This window comes from Lepisosteus oculatus, chromosome 28, assembly GCF_040954835.1.
Source record: "Lepisosteus oculatus isolate fLepOcu1 chromosome 28, fLepOcu1.hap2, whole genome shotgun sequence".
Classification (NCBI taxonomy): domain Eukaryota; kingdom Metazoa; phylum Chordata; class Actinopteri; order Semionotiformes; family Lepisosteidae; genus Lepisosteus; species Lepisosteus oculatus.
The window spans coordinates 6,978,912-6,997,338 of record NC_090723.1 but is presented as its reverse complement, the minus strand read 5'-3'; the positions used below and the strand labels follow the sequence as shown (position 1 = coordinate 6,997,338).

Here is an 18,427-nt window from a genome sequence, read left to right as displayed (position 1 = left end):
CGTCAGCTAGCTAGTTACGCACAGCTGAAGGCCTCAGCGCCAGTAGGTGGTCAGTCTGCCTCTGTACTCCGGACAGTTTTCACACCTTAAGGTAAGGTGTCTTCTTAAGCACTCCTGCACTGACAGTTCTCCATCTCAAATCTGCATGTGCCCCTGTATTCCCCTGCCAAAACACTGTTGCAGATCCTTTTAGCTCATCGCAGCGTTGTTATCTGTAACTCTACAGTCAACACTTACAAGGAGATCTCGCCAAGGCTCCATTTTCTAGTAGGAATGAAAAGGCTCCTCTAGGCTAATCCTCCATTTGTACAAAGGACTAAAACAAGCCCCCCGAAAGAACAGCTCTCTTGTGATCGATGGAACAGAAAATGAAAAGCACTGTTGTCCTAATAACGCCCAGTTGACACCTGGACTGATCCTGCTACGACAGCCCACGAACCCTGTGGGCAGTGCCCAAGTGCACTGCATTAAGCCGGCCAGCCGTAGCTGCAGGGAGCCTAAGGGTGCTTTTCCAAGCCAACTCTGCTAAAAAAAAGCTCAATCACTGAGGACACTATACACAGACATTCAGCTAAGAGAACGTCTGCATGTTTGGAAACAAGCCAGCTCGATTCTTAGCACAGACGGGCCCCACTATGACGCAACGAGCACAACAGCAAACAGATAAACCTGCCTCTGGCTCCCCCTAGTGGGCAGGTGTCCAAGTGTCCATTTAAACCTTGTGGAGTCTGAAACTGGAACCTCAGGAGGTGGCGGACAAGCAGTAACACTTGTACAACACATAACACAGGGCACAGGACAGAATACGACACAGTCACTGTCTTCATCGCATGCCCAGAGGCAAGGGTTCGAGTGTCTGAAGACTCTGCCGTGCACCCTCACCCATACACCCAACTGTTCCTCAAAGGATCCCAAGAAAAGCGACTTTAACGTCACGCCCGCTTAATTTGTACAAGGGCACCACCTGGCTGTGCAAAGCAGTGTTTCTTGTCAGCTCCACTTCTACACTGAGGTCCCGGTTTCATTCATCAGCACAAATTCATCTCTTAGGCTGACTCATCTCTGTGGAGGTGTGACAGCAAAACACATGTAATCCTCACAAACTTCTGCACATCTGTTTCCAACTCCTGGGCCTCTGGCCCTGAACAGCACACTCGCAGATACACTGCCGCATGCTGTAGGTGCACAACTCCACTCCTCAAGAGCCAGATGCCTGCAGGCATTCTAGAGCTCTTCAAACCAGCAGCAGATGGAGCCCTTTGAAAAGTGGTCCAATTAACTATCGATCAGCTGCATTAGGTCGTTAAGAGCTGGAGGTGGAATGGAAAAATCAACAGCCCTCCAGGACTGGAGCTGAGCACCACTGCGCCACGGCGAGCTGCCTCCGACATCTGCTGTGGACATCTTGGTTTCAGTGATTTTGTAAACTGCAAGACAAAAATGCAGTGCATGCGATATCCTGAAAGCACTTAAGATTTCTCCACAAAAAAGCCCCCCCGTGTCCTGGAGTTGTTCTGAACGAGGAATAGACAGTTGGGTCCTGCAGTCTTGGATGGAGAGCGGTTGGCTGGCCTTAGGAGAAAATCTGCACATCCAGCTGGGTTTTTATTATAGCAGCCACAGTAAAAACACTCACAGGCAGCGGCCCATACTTAACAAAATAACACGGGCAGGAATCTGAAGTAAACATGTAGGATGAGGTTCTCCTAATTGCTATGCCAAAGCCGAAGATTTGTAAACAGCTCAGTGTTTGTGACAGTTCGTCAAGATCCGCTGTCATTTCGATGGCTCCCCGGAGGGCGAGACAGATGGACACAGTGTGAGGCAGAGGCAACAGCAAAAGACAGGTAGAGGCGGGGGTAATTTTAGTCACATATTTATTACATAAATATATAGTAAAATAGACCAGCGACAATTACCATAAAAATATCTTCCTTTAAAATCCTGACCATAAACAAAGATTTTGAAAATCACACATTGACATTTACAAACACGCTGATTGTCTGGAACTTCAGCAGCCCACCACAGAAACCTGACGTTACACAACCCAATAGACTTATTGCAGGGTCCTGCTGCCGGAAATGGGGAGGGGGGGGGGCACGCTGTGTGCTGCAGGGATGGGGGGTGGGTGTGGGGTGCCGGGTGTATAAACTGGGGACACTGTAACCTGTTCACCGTTCCCACAGTCCTAGCTGCTGACTGCGTACCACAAGACAGCCAGCCCCCCGAAAACACAAGCGAGGAGGAGGAGGAGGGCTGCCTGTTCTGCTGAATGTCTTGCAGCAGCAGTGAGGAGGAGAGGTCAGGCAAGTGCCAGGTGGGGCACTGCTCGAATGGAGTATACCGAGTATTGCTCCAGTTAACTGCAATAACGGGGACAATTATATGTCGCTGTGGACAAAAGCAAAGTCAAATCAATAAGCATTATGTGTGATCAGGTATTTTATATGTGGACGTTGCTGGATGGGATTCAATCCCACTGCTGTACAGTGACAGGTGGGTGCTTCAGCACACTCTACAGAAGATAATTGCGGGATTACTTTGTGAAATCCTTTTAAGGAACACAAGATACTGAAACTCCACAGAATTTAAAATAGCTTAGAAAGTTCCATTTAATGGGGGATGAAGGAACAGTCCATTGCATACTACATTGAAAGTGCTCTGCATACAAGAAGTTACACATTGAGGTGTTTGCCTGAATGGTACAAGTTATCCATTAGCACAGGACATATAAAAAAATTCTGCATTTTGATTGGACAAAGCTGACCCCTGACCCTAGCAATGTAAGGTCACGACCCCTGAGCATCAGTGCAGCACACAGCCTTCCCAGCAGCCTCTGCGATCACAGTGAAGCAAGGAACTCAGACTGAAGAGATACAAAAATAATTTCTCATCTGAATAGTAGTAGAAGTAATAGTAGTTATAGCTTGTTTATTTTTTTGTAATATATGCTGCTGGTTAAATTTTCTTTTTGAATCCTTTATACCTTATCTTCTTTTACTCACCACAAAACAATAGACCAATTTGCTTCTTTACCAATGCTGTTTTGAAGAAAAATAATTTTAGTGAAAAATCCCCATCTACAAAAAATGCAATAAATAAAACAAGAATTGCTAAGACAGTAGAGCAAAAGGGTCATGGTCTCAAATACTTTCATGAGGGCAACGACTTTGAAAAACAATCTTTACAATCAAACAGCAATAGAGCAGCCATTTAACAGAGGCAGTGAAAACTATCCAGTAACTCATGCTTAGACATTTATCCCCATCGTTAATGAGATAAAACGTTTTACAGTACAACCGGGTCCAGCGAGTATTTGCAAACACAGTGCACAAATACTCACAGAAGCCATTCTGTGTAACTGTATTCATGCATATTCTGTATATATACTGTAAGTAGGCATAATTCATGAGCCTTCAGTCCTCATCCTCGGGGGACACACCCAGCAGGTTTACTAGGTCTCTTTAAATCACAGCGCCTTAAGACCTCTTCAGAAGGGCTCAGTTGGTCCTATTAAGTCTTAGTTTACCCTTTTACCCAGATCTTAAGCTTTTTATGATTTAAGGACTAAAAAACCTGCAGGGCTGTGGCCTTGGAGGGCTGAAGTCCGAGACTCTTGACACAATTTCATCGTTCCTAAGCAGAAGAACCGCGCTACGGAGGCCCTCGGACCTCCAGGAACAATTGTCTCAGGGGTTAGAAAGCAGGGCGGTGTGCTAAATGCCACAGTGCGATGAAGATGCACGTCCGAACTCTCCGTTACAGCTCTCGTTTCCCACGTGGCTGCGCACTACGTGGGTGAGCACCCAGAAGTCTGGGTGGGGGTGGGGGTGGGGGGGGGGGGGGGGTGTTGTGGGGGAGGTGAGTAAGCACCTTGCAAGGCCTCAGGTCTGATCCTGAGAAAGTCCTCCCTGTTCAAAGAACCCGTTTACGAACCCATAAACATTGCATATATATTTATATATAATACGGATTTATTTTAAACAAAATAAAGCCACCGAGTTCTCCTGTATCCGCTCTGCTCTTACATTCCTCGCTGTCTGTACATATATCTCTTCCCCTTTCTGTAGAAAAATAATCCCCTTTTACATTTGCACTGTTGGTAGTATAGCAGCAGAAACACCCCAAGTGCTCCCCATGCACTGCCTGCTAACCACACGCTCTATTCTGGTCTACTCTCCTGCAAAACAGCTTTGTATGGGATATTATTATTAGTATTACCATATTATTAATTATTAATAGTACAATGTCTTCCCTAAGTGCAGCCCTAATTCAGGACGATGATTACTGTGCACAAGCATTAAGGTTTAGGCCCTGGTCTTACCATGATCTAATCCATTCACTCCAAACTGCTGTACAGTTCAACTGCGAGTGGAATTTGTCAGAATCAAAACGGTGTTGGCAAACTGCACAAGGCTGTTGGCATTCAATGTGCAGTTAATTCACCTCTTCTTTTTCTTTCACTTTATCTAAATTAAAGTCTCTGGGCAATGAAGGACAGCAGGACTACATACCCTCATGCAAGTAGTCCACGAACTAGCCTTTTTTTTTTTAGAATAAATCGATCACAAGCCAGGATGTTATAATGGAAGGGGAGGCAGTTAACTGGAATAGTGCATCCTGGGACGCAGGTGTTCTTGGCTGCTTTGTCCCAGTCAGCTCTGAGGGCAGGCGAGGGAAGCCGGAGCACGCCCCGGGCCTCAGACACCCCACCACGTCACCTGCCACAATGCCAACCAGCTTGTTTGATATTTCAGCCCCTGCACGTCGGCCATTAAAACACCGTGTGGCGGAAGAAAGGTTTATCATCACATTTATCATCACATCTCCCCGCTCCCTCACACTCAGGGGTTTTGAAGTGCTTCCCAGCAGCGGCGAGCAGGAAATTAAACGCCTTCACTACGGAAAGCCGTTACAAACGGAGCAAAGGGATCGGAAAGCAATCGGCTAACACACACCAGCGCACTGCAGCCAGGGCCATGGTGGCACCCCCTCCTACATCACGCTGGTTACTTGAGAGACCGGCTTCTACAGCAGCCTGCTTGACGAACTGACAAAGGAACTGCAGTCTTAGAGGGATTTGCAAATGTAAACACAAAGGCAAAACAAAAAGCTGCACTTTTTTTTTTTGACAGTGACTTAACCACAACCAAGCTCCGAGACGGCTTTACTGTACCATACTCAAACCACATCAGTTATTCTTCACTGGGAGTCTTCCAGTGCCAGGGGCTTCGACCTTTTTCAGGGACAGAGCACTCCATGTACAATGCATACTGATTTGGAGCCACTGGATTTCAGCACTGATCCCCAGCCTTCCTAATGAAGAGTATTTCAAATCCCTGTCTCCGCTGTGTTCTGAACACTACACCCATACACTCGAAATATTCCTAGTAGCATCTGTTCAGCTAGAAAAGTATTTTTTTTATTCTGAATGCTCAATGGCCTTTCTGTGCAGTGAGCAAGAGACTGAAACGGATACATTCATGTCCAAAGAAGTCCAAAGTCTGGTAGCTTTGAACTCTGCTGCTGGCTGTTCCCAGGACTACAGACCCTGAACTGAAGCTTATAATAAATACTGCAGTAAGAACAAAAAATAGCACCCTATGCATTGCAACACAAATGTCCACTCCTTTAGGTATATGGATTCTTCTCCTCAGATCACAAATAAAGCGACGATGAGGAAAAGCACAAAGCTTCATATCATCTGCTCGGAACTACCAGTCCTGTCCGTCTGGTTCCCACGTGTTGAGACTAAGCTGAAAGGCTGAAGACCTCCTTCTCCTGAAGACTGCATCAGTGACAGACCCACGCACAGCACCCACCCCACCACCCACATCCACCCCCCCGTCCCCATGAACTGTCACTCCAGATGGTCGGCTCTCTGGGGTGTCCCTGCTGTCGCGGTAATCTATCTCAGGGTGGCCTCACAAGGTGCTTCAGCGGTCAGAACGGCATGCCTACCCAGTGGACCTCTCCTCACAGACACCCACCAGCCGGCCTAGGAGTGCCTGCGCTGCCTGTACAGGAAGAACGGTACTAGAAGCAAAGCTACCAGCTGCATGCTGCACACACTGAGGTGTCTGAAATGCTGCATAGCTCGCTAAGCTCTTGAGGTTGGAAAGGTGCATTAACAGGCTTTTCTTAAGTCTCCTTAATGCATCTTTTTTGTCAGACTATCCAGACTCTCAGAAACCCAGAAGAAAGTCTTTAATACCACTTAATCAACACCCTGACTGCTTGCAGGGCTGGGGAGGAGTGGGGAAGAGCTGCTCTGCAACTTGCAAAAGAAGAGAAAAAAACATACTGTACAGTGAAAGTACAGGGATTAAAGGAAATGGAACAGGAAATCCACTTTATCATTTTTATCACTTTATATATATACACTGATGCACAAATAATGGGCGACATTTGGACGTAAAGGATTTATTCATATTTTAGAGAGGTTTAAACTAAGAAATACCTGGAAATGTGAATAAAAACGCTGATCCAAGAATTATGTGTTTTTTTTGTATGAGACGTGACTCTCCATCAAAATGAACACATTGCCAAGAAGATATCACTCATGACCCCCCTTCCTATCCACACAGACCTCACCAGCCTCTTGGAAGAATGCCAATAGAGGTTTTACCAGTCTTGCTGTGCCTCTCTATTGAGGGCACTGCATCCCACAGATGTTCTGCTGGCCTAGAGAAGAAAGACTGAGGCGATCTGCTGTTAAAATAATTTCCTCCCCACTTCATCAGCCTTTCGGTGTCCCACCAGTTGGCTTGAAAAATGGCACCGATCAGTAAAAAAACACATGCTATCACTCTCCCTGCAACCACTGTAGGTGTCCTCTGGTTCACAGAAGTTCACAACACTGTCTCCCAGCTGACAATGTTAACTCTGAATGACTTCTCACATGCAGACGGCAGAGCTAATTATTCTGCCGATGCATTGGTTGTCTCCCTGGACCGTCTTGTGCTGTTTCCAGTGGAGCCTACAGTGATTATGGAGGTATATCAGACACATGAAGGTTCCTCTTGACTAGTCCGATGAACTTTGAAGAAAAACATCTTATTCTCCAGGCAACTACCCACAGACAAGACACCTTCAACAGGAGCCTGAGGATCTTCTATACACAGGTGGGCCAGTCATTTCCTATGCTGTGCTTGTATTAATTTAAACCAAGTCTTTTTGAATGGCTATTCACATTTGCAATGAACTTATGAACTTTTAGCAATTTTAACTAAAACTGAGGACATTTTATGACATTTTTGGCCTCCATATTTTGTTATTCCAAGGAACGAACCAACCCCAACAATGAACAAACCTGTAAGAAACTTCGAATATTTAGTAACATATGCCCAATGAGCTCTCGTGTAAAACCTGTTGTGCCTTTTGTTGTGCATCAGTATATACGTGTCCGCAAACTCACAGGTATGGTGGGAATACGTGGCAGCGCTGAAGACACAGGGACTGTCCTTTATACCCCCAAACTGGAGAACAGAGATTTTATCGGGGGGGATCAGTTAAGAAATAAGAGTCCTTGCTGTTAGTGTGTCTCGTCTCCCCCTTGACAGCTATGAATCTGATGGAACTAATTTCTACAAAGCCTCAGCTGTCCACTTCACACAGCACGAGAGACACACTCCGTCTCAACTGCAATTCAAGATGTGCCAAGGGGGGAGAAAAAAAACAGACCAGGCCTGTTTACTCTGGGCTGTGCTCTCAACCTTTCTTCCATTACATCTACCGGGCTTCCTCCAAGGCTCAGACTTGGTAAAAATGGACAGTTCTGCAAGACAGACCCGAGTCTTGAGATGGCTCGATAAATCAAGCCAGTACCGGATTCTTCACTATGATACATTAGCTCCTCTAAACTAGGGTTTCCAACTTCCTTGCAACAGCAGAAACAGGTCTTTGAATGTGCCACAACTGTGCACATAAAGCAGACAGAATCAATCGCTTTCATGTCTCTGTACTCTGCTGTACTGAAAGCACTTGTTAAAGCAGGCTACTATATCTTTAATGGAAGAGGTAAGCTCTGTTCAGGCAACAGGAAGACTCTGCTTGCTCAACAGAGCAGTTCAGACGATCTGCCCAGAGATGCAGATGCATAATCACACATGGTCTAACAGGCACATACACTCGCTCAAATAGCAGGGGAAACGTAGCATAAATGCACGATCACAGACAGACAAGCAAGGCTGTCGTATTACCGACTGCCTTGACACTCATGAGTCACCATCTGCCTAGTCAAGGCTAAACAGGACACATGCTGCTGAAATCACTAACATTCAGCAAAGAGTACACACACCCATGTCATGTTTCCTTTCAATGCAAAAACAAACTAAAAAAATGCTCAACTCAGGGGTCTGCTCCGCATAATAAAGGGATTTTATCTTCAGCGAGCTCTGAGATAAAGAACACTGTGTTTCTATAGACATGCGACACGAACTGCAGAAGGCAGAAGATAATATTTCTCTAGCTGCACATAGCACAGAACGGCAGCCTCTTTTCATGATCTCTAGGGAAGTGCTTACAAATAACTATATCCTGCCGATTCTTTTCAGGTCAGCAAAAGCCAATGAACATACAGGCTCTGTGCAGCATTCTGCCACGCCCACCTTTTGAACCAATCAGGAGAGAATGAGAAGCAGACATAGTAAGCAGACCGAGTTCAGCTTTTGTTATGAAGTGAAAAAACAGCATGATTTCTCCAAATTGTTTATTTAATGAGAGAAACAACTGTCATTTTTTTTTTTACCTGAGATATTCCTTCAATAAGTTTTTTTTCCAGTCTAGGTGCATAGGCGTGTGAGTGTGTATTTGTGTGCGTGTGCATTTGCACGCTTGCATTTATTACCCAACACGCCCATGGCTGGTCCACTTTATGAAATGGATGTGCAGGATTCTAAACCATTTTTTTCCCCAAATGTGCACATTGCACTCCTAGCTTTTGCCAAATTCCTAATCAGTTGTAACTGTCTTGCAAAAAACAAAACACATTTACTGCAATTCAAGACTTTCAATTGCAAAACCTGACCGTTGTAATAGGTTTAGATTTATGACTTTCTTCACTGCTTTCCACTCTGCAAGCTGATGCATTTTTTTCCTGAATGTCTGTGTTCCAATGACTTAGCTGCTGCAGCCAGAGAGTTACTAGCTTTCCAGACCTGCTGCTCTGTGTACCATGGGTTTAATGTCTGTAGGCACACTCTGCGGACCAACAGCCTTGTTCTTGCATGCTGTTTGTGCAACTAATTCATCCTCTAATTCATGAACAACAGATCAATCTAATAAAATTGCAAAGAATAATCACCAGGATTCTTCACATACTAGAAAAATTAATTTTCTTCACAACGCAAAATGTATTTTGTCCTCCATTCTCCCCTGACAAACTTTAACCTTTAAATCTTCTCTAGCTGGCCAACATTACAACCATATGAATGTAAAAATGTTACAAATAGTATTTCAGCAACCCAGCCCATTTGGTTTGTCATTTCCTACCTAATCCTACCTATTCTATATTAGTATTTGGACATACATGGCTTCCTACTATCCTTTGTTATAGAAATTTTTAAAATTCACATTTAACCATTTTTTTCTTTAAAAAAAAAGACTAAGAATGATTGCATCTCTGAGTTTTGGTATGTATCTAGCACTTGTGTACGAGGAATCCTAAAGGAAAGGAAGGAAATGGCTGTGAGAGAAGCAGTCGGCTTCCTCACAGATCCTCTGGGTAGCACCACTGGACCAAACCAGGAGAGTGTCTCATAAAGGCAAACGTGTACATGAATGCAAGATGACGCACACACAGTCCCTCACAGCAGTCCTTAATGGCCAATAAGGAACCCGTCTCAGCAGGGGAGGGAGGGAAGGCAGGGTGCATCATGGGCTTTCAGAGACGGTGGGGGACAGGGGGCAGTGCACAAATGTGGGTTCTTGTTACCCCCCTCCCCAATCCAAACCAACCCAACCCCAACCCTTCTTTCATCTGATTTCTGGACTGGTAAAGGATTCATTTTGAACAGACTTGGTCACCACCCCCCTTCTTGCCAGAAGCTCTTTGGAATTCAGGTGGCTGCAATTACTAGACGTTTTCTCAGCTGGCTGTGATCCCAACATAACAGCGTGTGGGCCTGTGTGCAAGGCGAAGTCACAGGAGCAGGTTTAAAACACTGGTCGCTCAACCCATGGTGGAGCTCACATGAGTTGAACAGTTGCACAGAGGTAAAACAATAACCCATAACCGAGACACACCCCTGTCCCAGGTCTGGATCCCCTGTCTGCCCCCCTCAGCTCAACGGAACAGCAGACACTAGCAAGCACAGTGATTGCTCAACAGAAGACAGAAGTGAAGCCGACACTGTGAGCTGTGAAGATACTACAGAGAGCAGTGCTTTTGAACATGCCTACCGCCGTAGCCCCAGCAGGTGTCGTACAGCTAAGGCTGGCTGGGATTTGGTAGGGGGTGAAGTGAGGATTAGGGGTCGGGGGGGGGGGGGGGTGTCTGCATAGACATCTTGCTACTTGCATTATTATAAACTCTACATTTGGCATCAAAAAGTAATTGAAACAATCTCCCCATATCTGCCTGACGAATCCCAGAACCAAATCACTGCAGTGCACCACGGTTACAGGGGGCTGGTCAATGCCTTGACAGAGGCCAGCAGCATGTCTTTAACAAGGCGAGACAGAACTGCTTGGTGTCCTCAGGCACAAGCTGGAGAGATGGGTGCACAAAGTGTGCAGGACAGTAGGGGAGACACAGCCTGGCCATGGTTTCTGGGTATGTAGGTTTGAGGCTACAAAAAAACAATGGTAGCAGATGGTCAAATTTTGCAAGGAGTGTTGAGGTGTGCAAAGGTCACTGCTTATGACATTGCTCCTTCAATAAGATCAGGGTTTTCATTGCATCTCCTCCCTAATAAGCGGGTCTTAAAGACCACTGTTACCTGGGAAAATGGTAAGAATGGTACAGTGCCCTGCACAGAGAGCTCTGCTTGCTGAAAGTGGCTCTTGCCAGTATAGTAAGACCATGCTGGCGGGGAGGACTGGACTGTGCAGGTATTGGCAAACTCTGGAAACTATTAATACCCCCCCTCACACACACTTTAGAATCTCACTAAAGCAACTCATTTCCCATCCTCCCCTCCATTCCTAACTGCTTGACCGCTGTGTCTCAGCACTGACCACTAGAGGGTCACTTCCTCACAACACCCCACTCATCACCCCACTGTCCCTTTGCTCACTTGTGAGCCTACACTGCCTCTTAACTCCACTGAAACACCAAGGGACACAAATCAGACAGAAGGGATGTTTGTAAGCTCGTGCGTGCCCGCTGCAGTGATTCAATCCTGGAACACATCAGACAGTTCCCAATGCAGTAAATTCAGGGAAGGACTTTCTCTTTGCATGCAAAAATTAAGCCAGGAGTTCAGGACTGTTACCTGATGGGGCATTTTCAAATACAAATACACATACATACACACGAATGTATGCAGCATTCATATATGTATATATTTTGCTCCCAAAAAAAGGGATAAACGAATAGGATAATCTACTATTTGCCTCATCCCTGATTTTTTTGGCTTTTTGAGCGGTATATATAAATATATATTATTTTACATCCTTGGTTATGGCCAAAACATAAAACAAAAAAATTACAACAAAAAAGTAAGAATACACTTAGAACATATTGCACCTTACAGCTGGGCAATATTCTCAGTTTACTGTGTGTAACGTCAGCTTGACTCCACTGTCCAGTTCATTCTGCTGGTGACCCGACAATGAGGTCGTGAATTCCCAGGCTCAGTTCCAGCCCAGTCTCCCATCAGCTACATTCAATACCTTATTTATACATGCGTGTGCGTGTATAGATGTATGTATACATGTACAAGCACAGATTCTGTAAAACACTCGTGCACAGCTTTGTGGTGGTTCAGCCCAGCCCAGTTTACAGAGGGTGTGGACAATTCGTGTTGGACATTCTGAAGCTCCACACTATTAACACTGAAATAAGCAAGCTTTGCTATCATTTGCTAGAGATGCAGTCAGCCCAAGACTGAATGCACTCCTTTCAGAGTGGAGGCAGAGCCTATTGTTCCAATAAGCTACTTTTTTGCCTGCAGCCCTTCTCAACTTTAGAGCCTTTGTTTAGTAAATTTAAAATGTCCCACACTCCACTCCCTGCTCACTCTTATAAAGAATATTTGTCCAAAACCTGAATTAGATGACGCTTTACCTTCTACCATTTAGCTTTCTAATCCCCATATATACATACGTTTATACATATACAGACACACGCACACATGTAAATACATATCTTCAATCTCTTTCAAATTCTTTTGAGTTTTGTGTTGTGTGAGGTATGAGAAGATTGTGTCTCAGTCAGCATCTATTTTCAGTTTCTGTTGCATTATTTTTCCTGTTCGGTTTTTGCCTGTTTTGTTTTTTTTTGTAGTCTCTTTTTTTTTAAAAAAAGAAAAAAAAAGTCCTGTTGATGTTTGTCATAGCTCCTCCTCATAAAAAAAGGGGACGGACGATTCAGACACACGTACAGACGACAGAGCAAGTTAGCTTACTGATACAATCTAGAGGTGATCTGTAGAGGAAGTGAGGGTTTTGTCTAGGTTACACTGCACACATGGTCAAAAGTGACTACGGCTGATTTCACACAGAGCAGTTTAGCGTCGACAAGAACAAAAAAAGAATAGTAATAAAAAAAAAACCCCAGCTCATTCTCCAAAGCTCTTAGCTTTGTTCCGGAGTCTTAAAAAAAGTCATCTTTCTTTTCATTTTTTTATTTTTTTTTTTGTTTTCAAATAAAATTTAAATGAGAAGGTAAAGCAGCATTTTAAACCCCCTAGAGTGACACACATCCAATCAGTCAGCTCGCAAGAATGCAGAAACACTGTTGTGGGTTCTGGCGTTTCAGAACAGAACAGATTCTTCTACACAACTTTCCCGGGGAGGGAGGGAGGGTAAGGGTAGGTGGTGGTTGTTTTCAGATTTTGTTCAGTTCAACCTTGTAAACCCCAGAGTCCAGGTGTGAGAGAGGAGCTGTCTTGGTCGCAGGTCTTGTCCAGGTAGCTGGTGTGTATTTGAAGGCTGTCACCGCACATGCTGGCCAGGTGGGCTGACTGGGTTTACCTAGAGACCTTCCCACAATCTCACACTGTAATTTCTCCCTGCTGTTTCACAGGTCAAACTCCCACATGTTTACAAAAGCCTGAACCATGTCCTGATTTTAGCAGACCAAACCCCTCTCTCCAAGTGCTCTTTCAATTGGGCCAATTGCATCTCCCCTCTCTCCAAGTGCTCCTTCAATTGGACCAATCCAATCTCCCCTCTCTCCAAGTGCTCTTTCAATTGGACCAATGCCATCTCCCCTCTCTCCAAGTGCTCTTTCAATTGGGCCAATCCCATCTCCCCTTTAAGTGCTCTTTCAATTGGACCAATCCCATCTCCCCTCTCTCCAAGTGCTCTTTTAATAGGACTAATCCCATCTCCCCTTTAAGTGCTCTTTGAATTGGACCAATCCCCTCTTCCCCTCTCCTAATCCATTTTACATTGAAAATTTAATTTCACCACTCTCACAGGCCTACTTCGTAGTACTTTTACTCAAGACCCTGATTGAATCTTTGCATTTTTTTTTTCACATTCATTTAATGGTGGTTTTCAAAAGGGGATTGCGATTCAGAAGTTGCATTGCGGTGCTCAGATGACAAGAGACCAGGAAACCAGCGGAATTCACCCCAATAGTGGATATTTTCCCAGTGTATTTTTTTAAATACGGATGGCACAAATGTGGGGCGTTTACCACTGGCGGGTATGTTAAGCAAAATGGATAAAAAATTGCAGGAAAGTGCTTGGGTGAGAGGGAATGAGGGGGGTCAGGAGGGGGAGTAGGATGGCCACTTTAGTGCAAAAATACGTGACATTATGATTGGAGAGCATGGGGCGCAGGGTATGGGCTCAGAGCTCTTCTTGGCTCCATCTGTAGAGGAGACAGGGGTGCTCACCCTAACTGAGATTGATTTTATCAACCCTGGGGCTTCCACAGCCAGAGACAAAGCACCACGTCTTTCCTGTGAGGAAGAGTGGCTGGAGTGGGGGAGGCCGGACATTACATGTCCACTTCAAGGTTTTCACGAAGGCGGCGTGGTTTCAGGTTGATTGATCTGTCTTTCACTTGCGCTGGAAGCAGGCAGTCTCTCCGCATGTTCAGATTGCGATAGGACCATAAACACCGATGTGGACATCTGTTGTAATTGTTGTAAAATAAAGACCACGCAATTCCTCAGCCTCGTTTTGGTCTTGTCCAATCATTGCTCGATACACCCCCTTCCTCCATGAATGACTGCTTAGCAATCAAAAGAGGTTGTGTTTTTTGTTTTATCCTCAAAAACAGTGACACGCCATTTACCGAAACTGTCCCCTCTGCATTTTCACTTAATATTTTAACCTCTTCTTTAGCAATTTGCTTTATCTTCTTTCTCTTTATATTTTTTCTTTATATTGTCTTCAAAGAGGGGAATCCAGAGTTGCACTTGGTCCCACATTTTCTAAACAACGCAAACTGATTTTTAACAACCCCCCCGTGTCGTCGTTGTCCCCCCTCCAAAAAAAAACCCCAAATAAATGAAAACAAGTTAAAATAAATAAAATAATACAAAATGAAATGGCTAGGCCCTCCTGTTTCAGTGAAATTCTATTGACTGAGGTGAAGTGGGAGTGAGGTGGAGTCAGGATGTAGAGGTCAGAAGTCAGAGGTCAGAGGTCAGAGTATGGGTCTGCTCCAACAGCACTGAGTCAGCCTGCTATGTGCGAGGCCTGTGTGCAGCTGCCCTGTGTTAAGTAGGTGAGGTAGAGCTGGTCACTACAGAACCACTGCTCAGATTACAGCACAGACAGCTAAGTCTCCCATGTAGTACTATACTATGCAAGCAAAGTGGGCGCTGCATGTTCAGAGATATTTGCCGTGACGTATCAAATGTCGAGGCTGATCTGGTCTTTCATACTGCCAAGGGAGAAAAAAAAAACTCTCTGGGTAATACCCTCAAGTTCAGCCCTGCGGAGACTGCCTGAGCTGAGCTCTGTGCCCAATATGCATTTGCAATATTGCCTGAGCAGTGGATTCAGTATTGCAAACATGTGTTGGGTGTTGGTTGTGGCTGGGGGTAGAAGGAACAGGGGACAGTCTGTCGTCTGTGGACAAACAGTCCCAAAGAGAACAAACCCAAAAAAATAGAGGAAGTTTAAGGTAGTAAACTCTGCAGACCAGAGGGCCCCTCCCTGTCTCTGGCTGTCCAGCTGTGCTGTGCAGAGACCCCCTAACACTGACCTGACATGATGGGCTCACGGCCTTTATAAAAGGCGGAGGGAGATGGAGGTAGCAGGTGACTCACAGACTGAGGCAGCTCTGCTGCAGATGCATTCAGAAGACACAACACTGCAGTGCTCCTGCCTGCCGAGGTAAAACGGTGCTTGTCCAAAGCTCTCCAGCTGAGCACAGCACCTTTCCTTTTCACACAGGAAACAGCAGGGGAGTCTGATCAGTGACTAACACGGAGAAGAAGCGCTCTCTTCTGCCAGAGAATTGCACTGCAAACTCTGGGAATTTAAGGACTCTGTTATTGCTCATGAGCAGAACAAGATGAGAGACAGAACTTTCCGGGATATGGCATTGTTAGATTAAAATGAGTGATAAACGAAACAGTCTGGTAGCACAGAGATAACTGCACACATGGTAAGAAGCTTACATAATGAACAGTGAATCTAAAAGAATGAAAGAGTTGTTTTCTACTTCAAAGACTGAAATTATTTTTTTTTAAATCATCTTTAACAAACGAAGCTTCTTTTAAATAAAGAGAAGGCTGACGCAAACAGTTCCTTTAAAAATGCCAATGGGGTTCTGTGTGTTCCTAATGTTAGAACTGCAGTCATTAAGAGTGAATAAAATCTGTTGAACAAATGTTTCTACAAAGAGTCTAAAATTTTGGTCTTTTTTTCTGTGGGAACATCTGTTTCCCAGAATCGATTTCGTCTACTAACGCTGAGATAAACTGAATCACTAGTGGATCGAGGAACACGTCAGTGAGAGGGGTGTGGGCCCCAGTGCCACAGTGGTGCACAGCAGCAAAGACCACCACCTAGTGGTGACTCGACGCATTGCGTGCGAACTTCATTCGCCGTGAAGTGCCAGCGCACTCCAGGAGAGGGCGCCACTTGTGAAATCAATGAAGGGGTGGGGGGGGCGGAGGAGCGGGTGGACGTTGGGGGCGGGAAAAAGTGAAAAAACACGAGCACAGCTTATAAAAACGACAAAAACAAGAGGGCCACCCATTTGATTTTTAAGAAAAAACGAACCCCTTCTGATGGCTTTCTCGTCTGCTGCTGGTGGTGTGTTTGATTGTTTGATGAGGCAGTAATCGCCCCTCCCCCTCCCCCCCTCCCCCCAGCTTCCACCCCGGCCTCTCCGGATGGCCAACCCCGCTTCACACCTCCTGGTCCTCGAAGACCTCGAGGAAGAGTGGGGGGAAGAGTTCGGTGGGACACTCCACCTTCATGTGCAGGAAGCGGCTGGCGTGACAGGCCCCGATCATCCGCAGGTCCGTCACTTTCATCAGCAGCTTGGGCCAGAAGTGTGGAATGTTGTGCTTCCGGTAGTTGATGTAGTGTTCGAACGCCAGCAGGTACGTCTCCTGGCACTTCTCGATTTTGTCCACGCAGGTGAGGCCTGAGCGGTCTGCGGCAGAGAGAGAGAAACGGGGGGGAGAGGGCGAGAGGAGGAGGGGGTGAAAGGTTGATGTAAATAAAAACGACCCAGGCAGGACGCAACTCTCCCAACGTGACTGAGCAGACCTCTCCAGACAGAACACTGAAACACGGACCAGGCAGAAGTGCGTTTCTTTACCCAGAGGGTGGTGGGAGTGTGCAACAACAGCCCAGCCATGTTGTAGAACGCGATACCCTGGCTATCTTATAAGAAATGGCTGGATGAGATCCTCAAATCAATTTCCTACTAACTGCCGACTGGATGGATTGAGTGGCCACTTTGTGTTTGTAACCTTTTCTTATGTTCTAAACGTGTGAGAAGGAAACAAGATCCATTGAAAAGAACACAACCACAGTGGAAATACAGCAGTCCTTGGAGTTCTCAATGGTCACAGTTACACTGGCTCTGCAAACACTGTGACGTTATATGTTTAACTGTCTTTGGTGCTTAAAGGGGGACAGCAATGCTATTTTCGTATTTTGGGATGAGAAAGAATCAGCACTGATGAGTCATTTCAAACCACAATAACAGTGAAATGTACACAGTAACTTGTAAAACTTCAAAAAGGCAGTATTTCCAGTTATGCACCGAGCAATGTTTTGTGATTCAGAACAAGCCAACAAAACCTCCAGTCACACGTGCTGCCCTACAACTTTGTAAACAAGCAGGCTTGTGAATACTTCTCTTTTAATTTAGTAGAAATATTCCTTTCAATTTCAAGATGGTTTTGCCGACAAATACCATGTACGTACACGCAGATCATCTTGGAACATGGTAATGTTTTTTGAAATATCTGCCTCACAACCTGTACTTAATCACTCACACATCGCATTACATCAGTCATTACGGAGACTAGTGAGCAGGAAGGGCCGCATCACATGGCAACTCGAATGGGAGTTTGCATCAACATGGCGACTTACGGTACTTTCACAAAATTCACACTTCTGTGCTTAATATAGAATTTCAATTTTTTTTCTAGAATGTCAATTCATTTATTTTGTGACCGAGATTTAATAACCTGTCTGACAAATTGGGACCGCAGTTCCCCCTTCAATCAGAAATGACCACTTCATTAGCAGTTCTGTCTCTGAAGGCAAGAGGTGCCCAGTCTTCCAGAGGGACAAGGTGCCGTCGGAAATAAGACGGGGACTCGGTTTCTACCGACAGCCGGCTCTCACCCGAGCTCATAAGCAGCACGGCCTGCAGCAGCGCCACCTCGGTGTCGTCCAGGTTGAACTGTGCCAGGCTCTTGCCCAGATCGAAGATGGCGTCGGACACCACGCCCAGGCCTCCGTTCTTGAGTTGCTCCCGCTTGACCGCCATCTCCCCGCTGAGGGTCAGCGTCTCGCTCTCGGGGTCGTAGCGCACCGCTGCCCGCAGGGACATGATCTCCATGCAGCAGCCCTTCAGCAGGATAATCTGGTCTTCACAAGGCAGCTGGACAGACAGACGGAGAACGAGGAGGACGGTTGTTTTAATCCAGTGAGTCAGACGGGCACATGGCTACTGGCACGCAATAACGTACAACACATACCCAAGCAGAGAGGCATTCAACCAAATGCTTACTGGCACACTACAGAATACAGCAGATAACACTTCACACAGTCACAGCAACACTAATTGAACAGGTACGCTGTACGCACACACACTCCCCAGGTATGC

At 45.7% G+C, this 18,427-nt stretch overlaps 1 protein-coding gene and 1 long non-coding RNA gene across 6 annotated transcripts in view; one reads left to right on the top strand and one right to left on the bottom strand.

Moving 5' to 3' along the window:
* Window positions 1-674: 674 nt before the first annotated feature.
* LOC138225487 (uncharacterized) lies at window positions 675-2,727 on the top strand. Its single transcript, XR_011183920.1, has 2 exons — window positions 675-1,847; window positions 2,187-2,727. It is a non-coding gene; the product is annotated as an uncharacterized lncRNA (long non-coding RNA).
* A 10,205-nt stretch (window positions 2,728-12,932) lies between these two features.
* The window catches only part of thrab (thyroid hormone receptor alpha b), a 129,261-nt gene continuing 123,766 nt past the window's right edge, over window positions 12,933-18,427 (bottom strand). For all 5 annotated transcript variants that reach the window (XM_015362185.2, XM_015362186.2, XM_015362189.2 and 2 more), the window contains 2 exons: window positions 17,944-18,202; window positions 12,933-16,735 (listed from right to left, as the gene is read on the bottom strand). In XM_015362185.2, coding sequence (XP_015217671.1) covers window positions 16,485-16,735; window positions 17,944-18,202 — 510 coding nt within the window. In that variant the 3' untranslated portion in view covers window positions 12,933-16,484. The remainder of the gene's footprint in view (window positions 16,736-17,943; window positions 18,203-18,427) is intronic.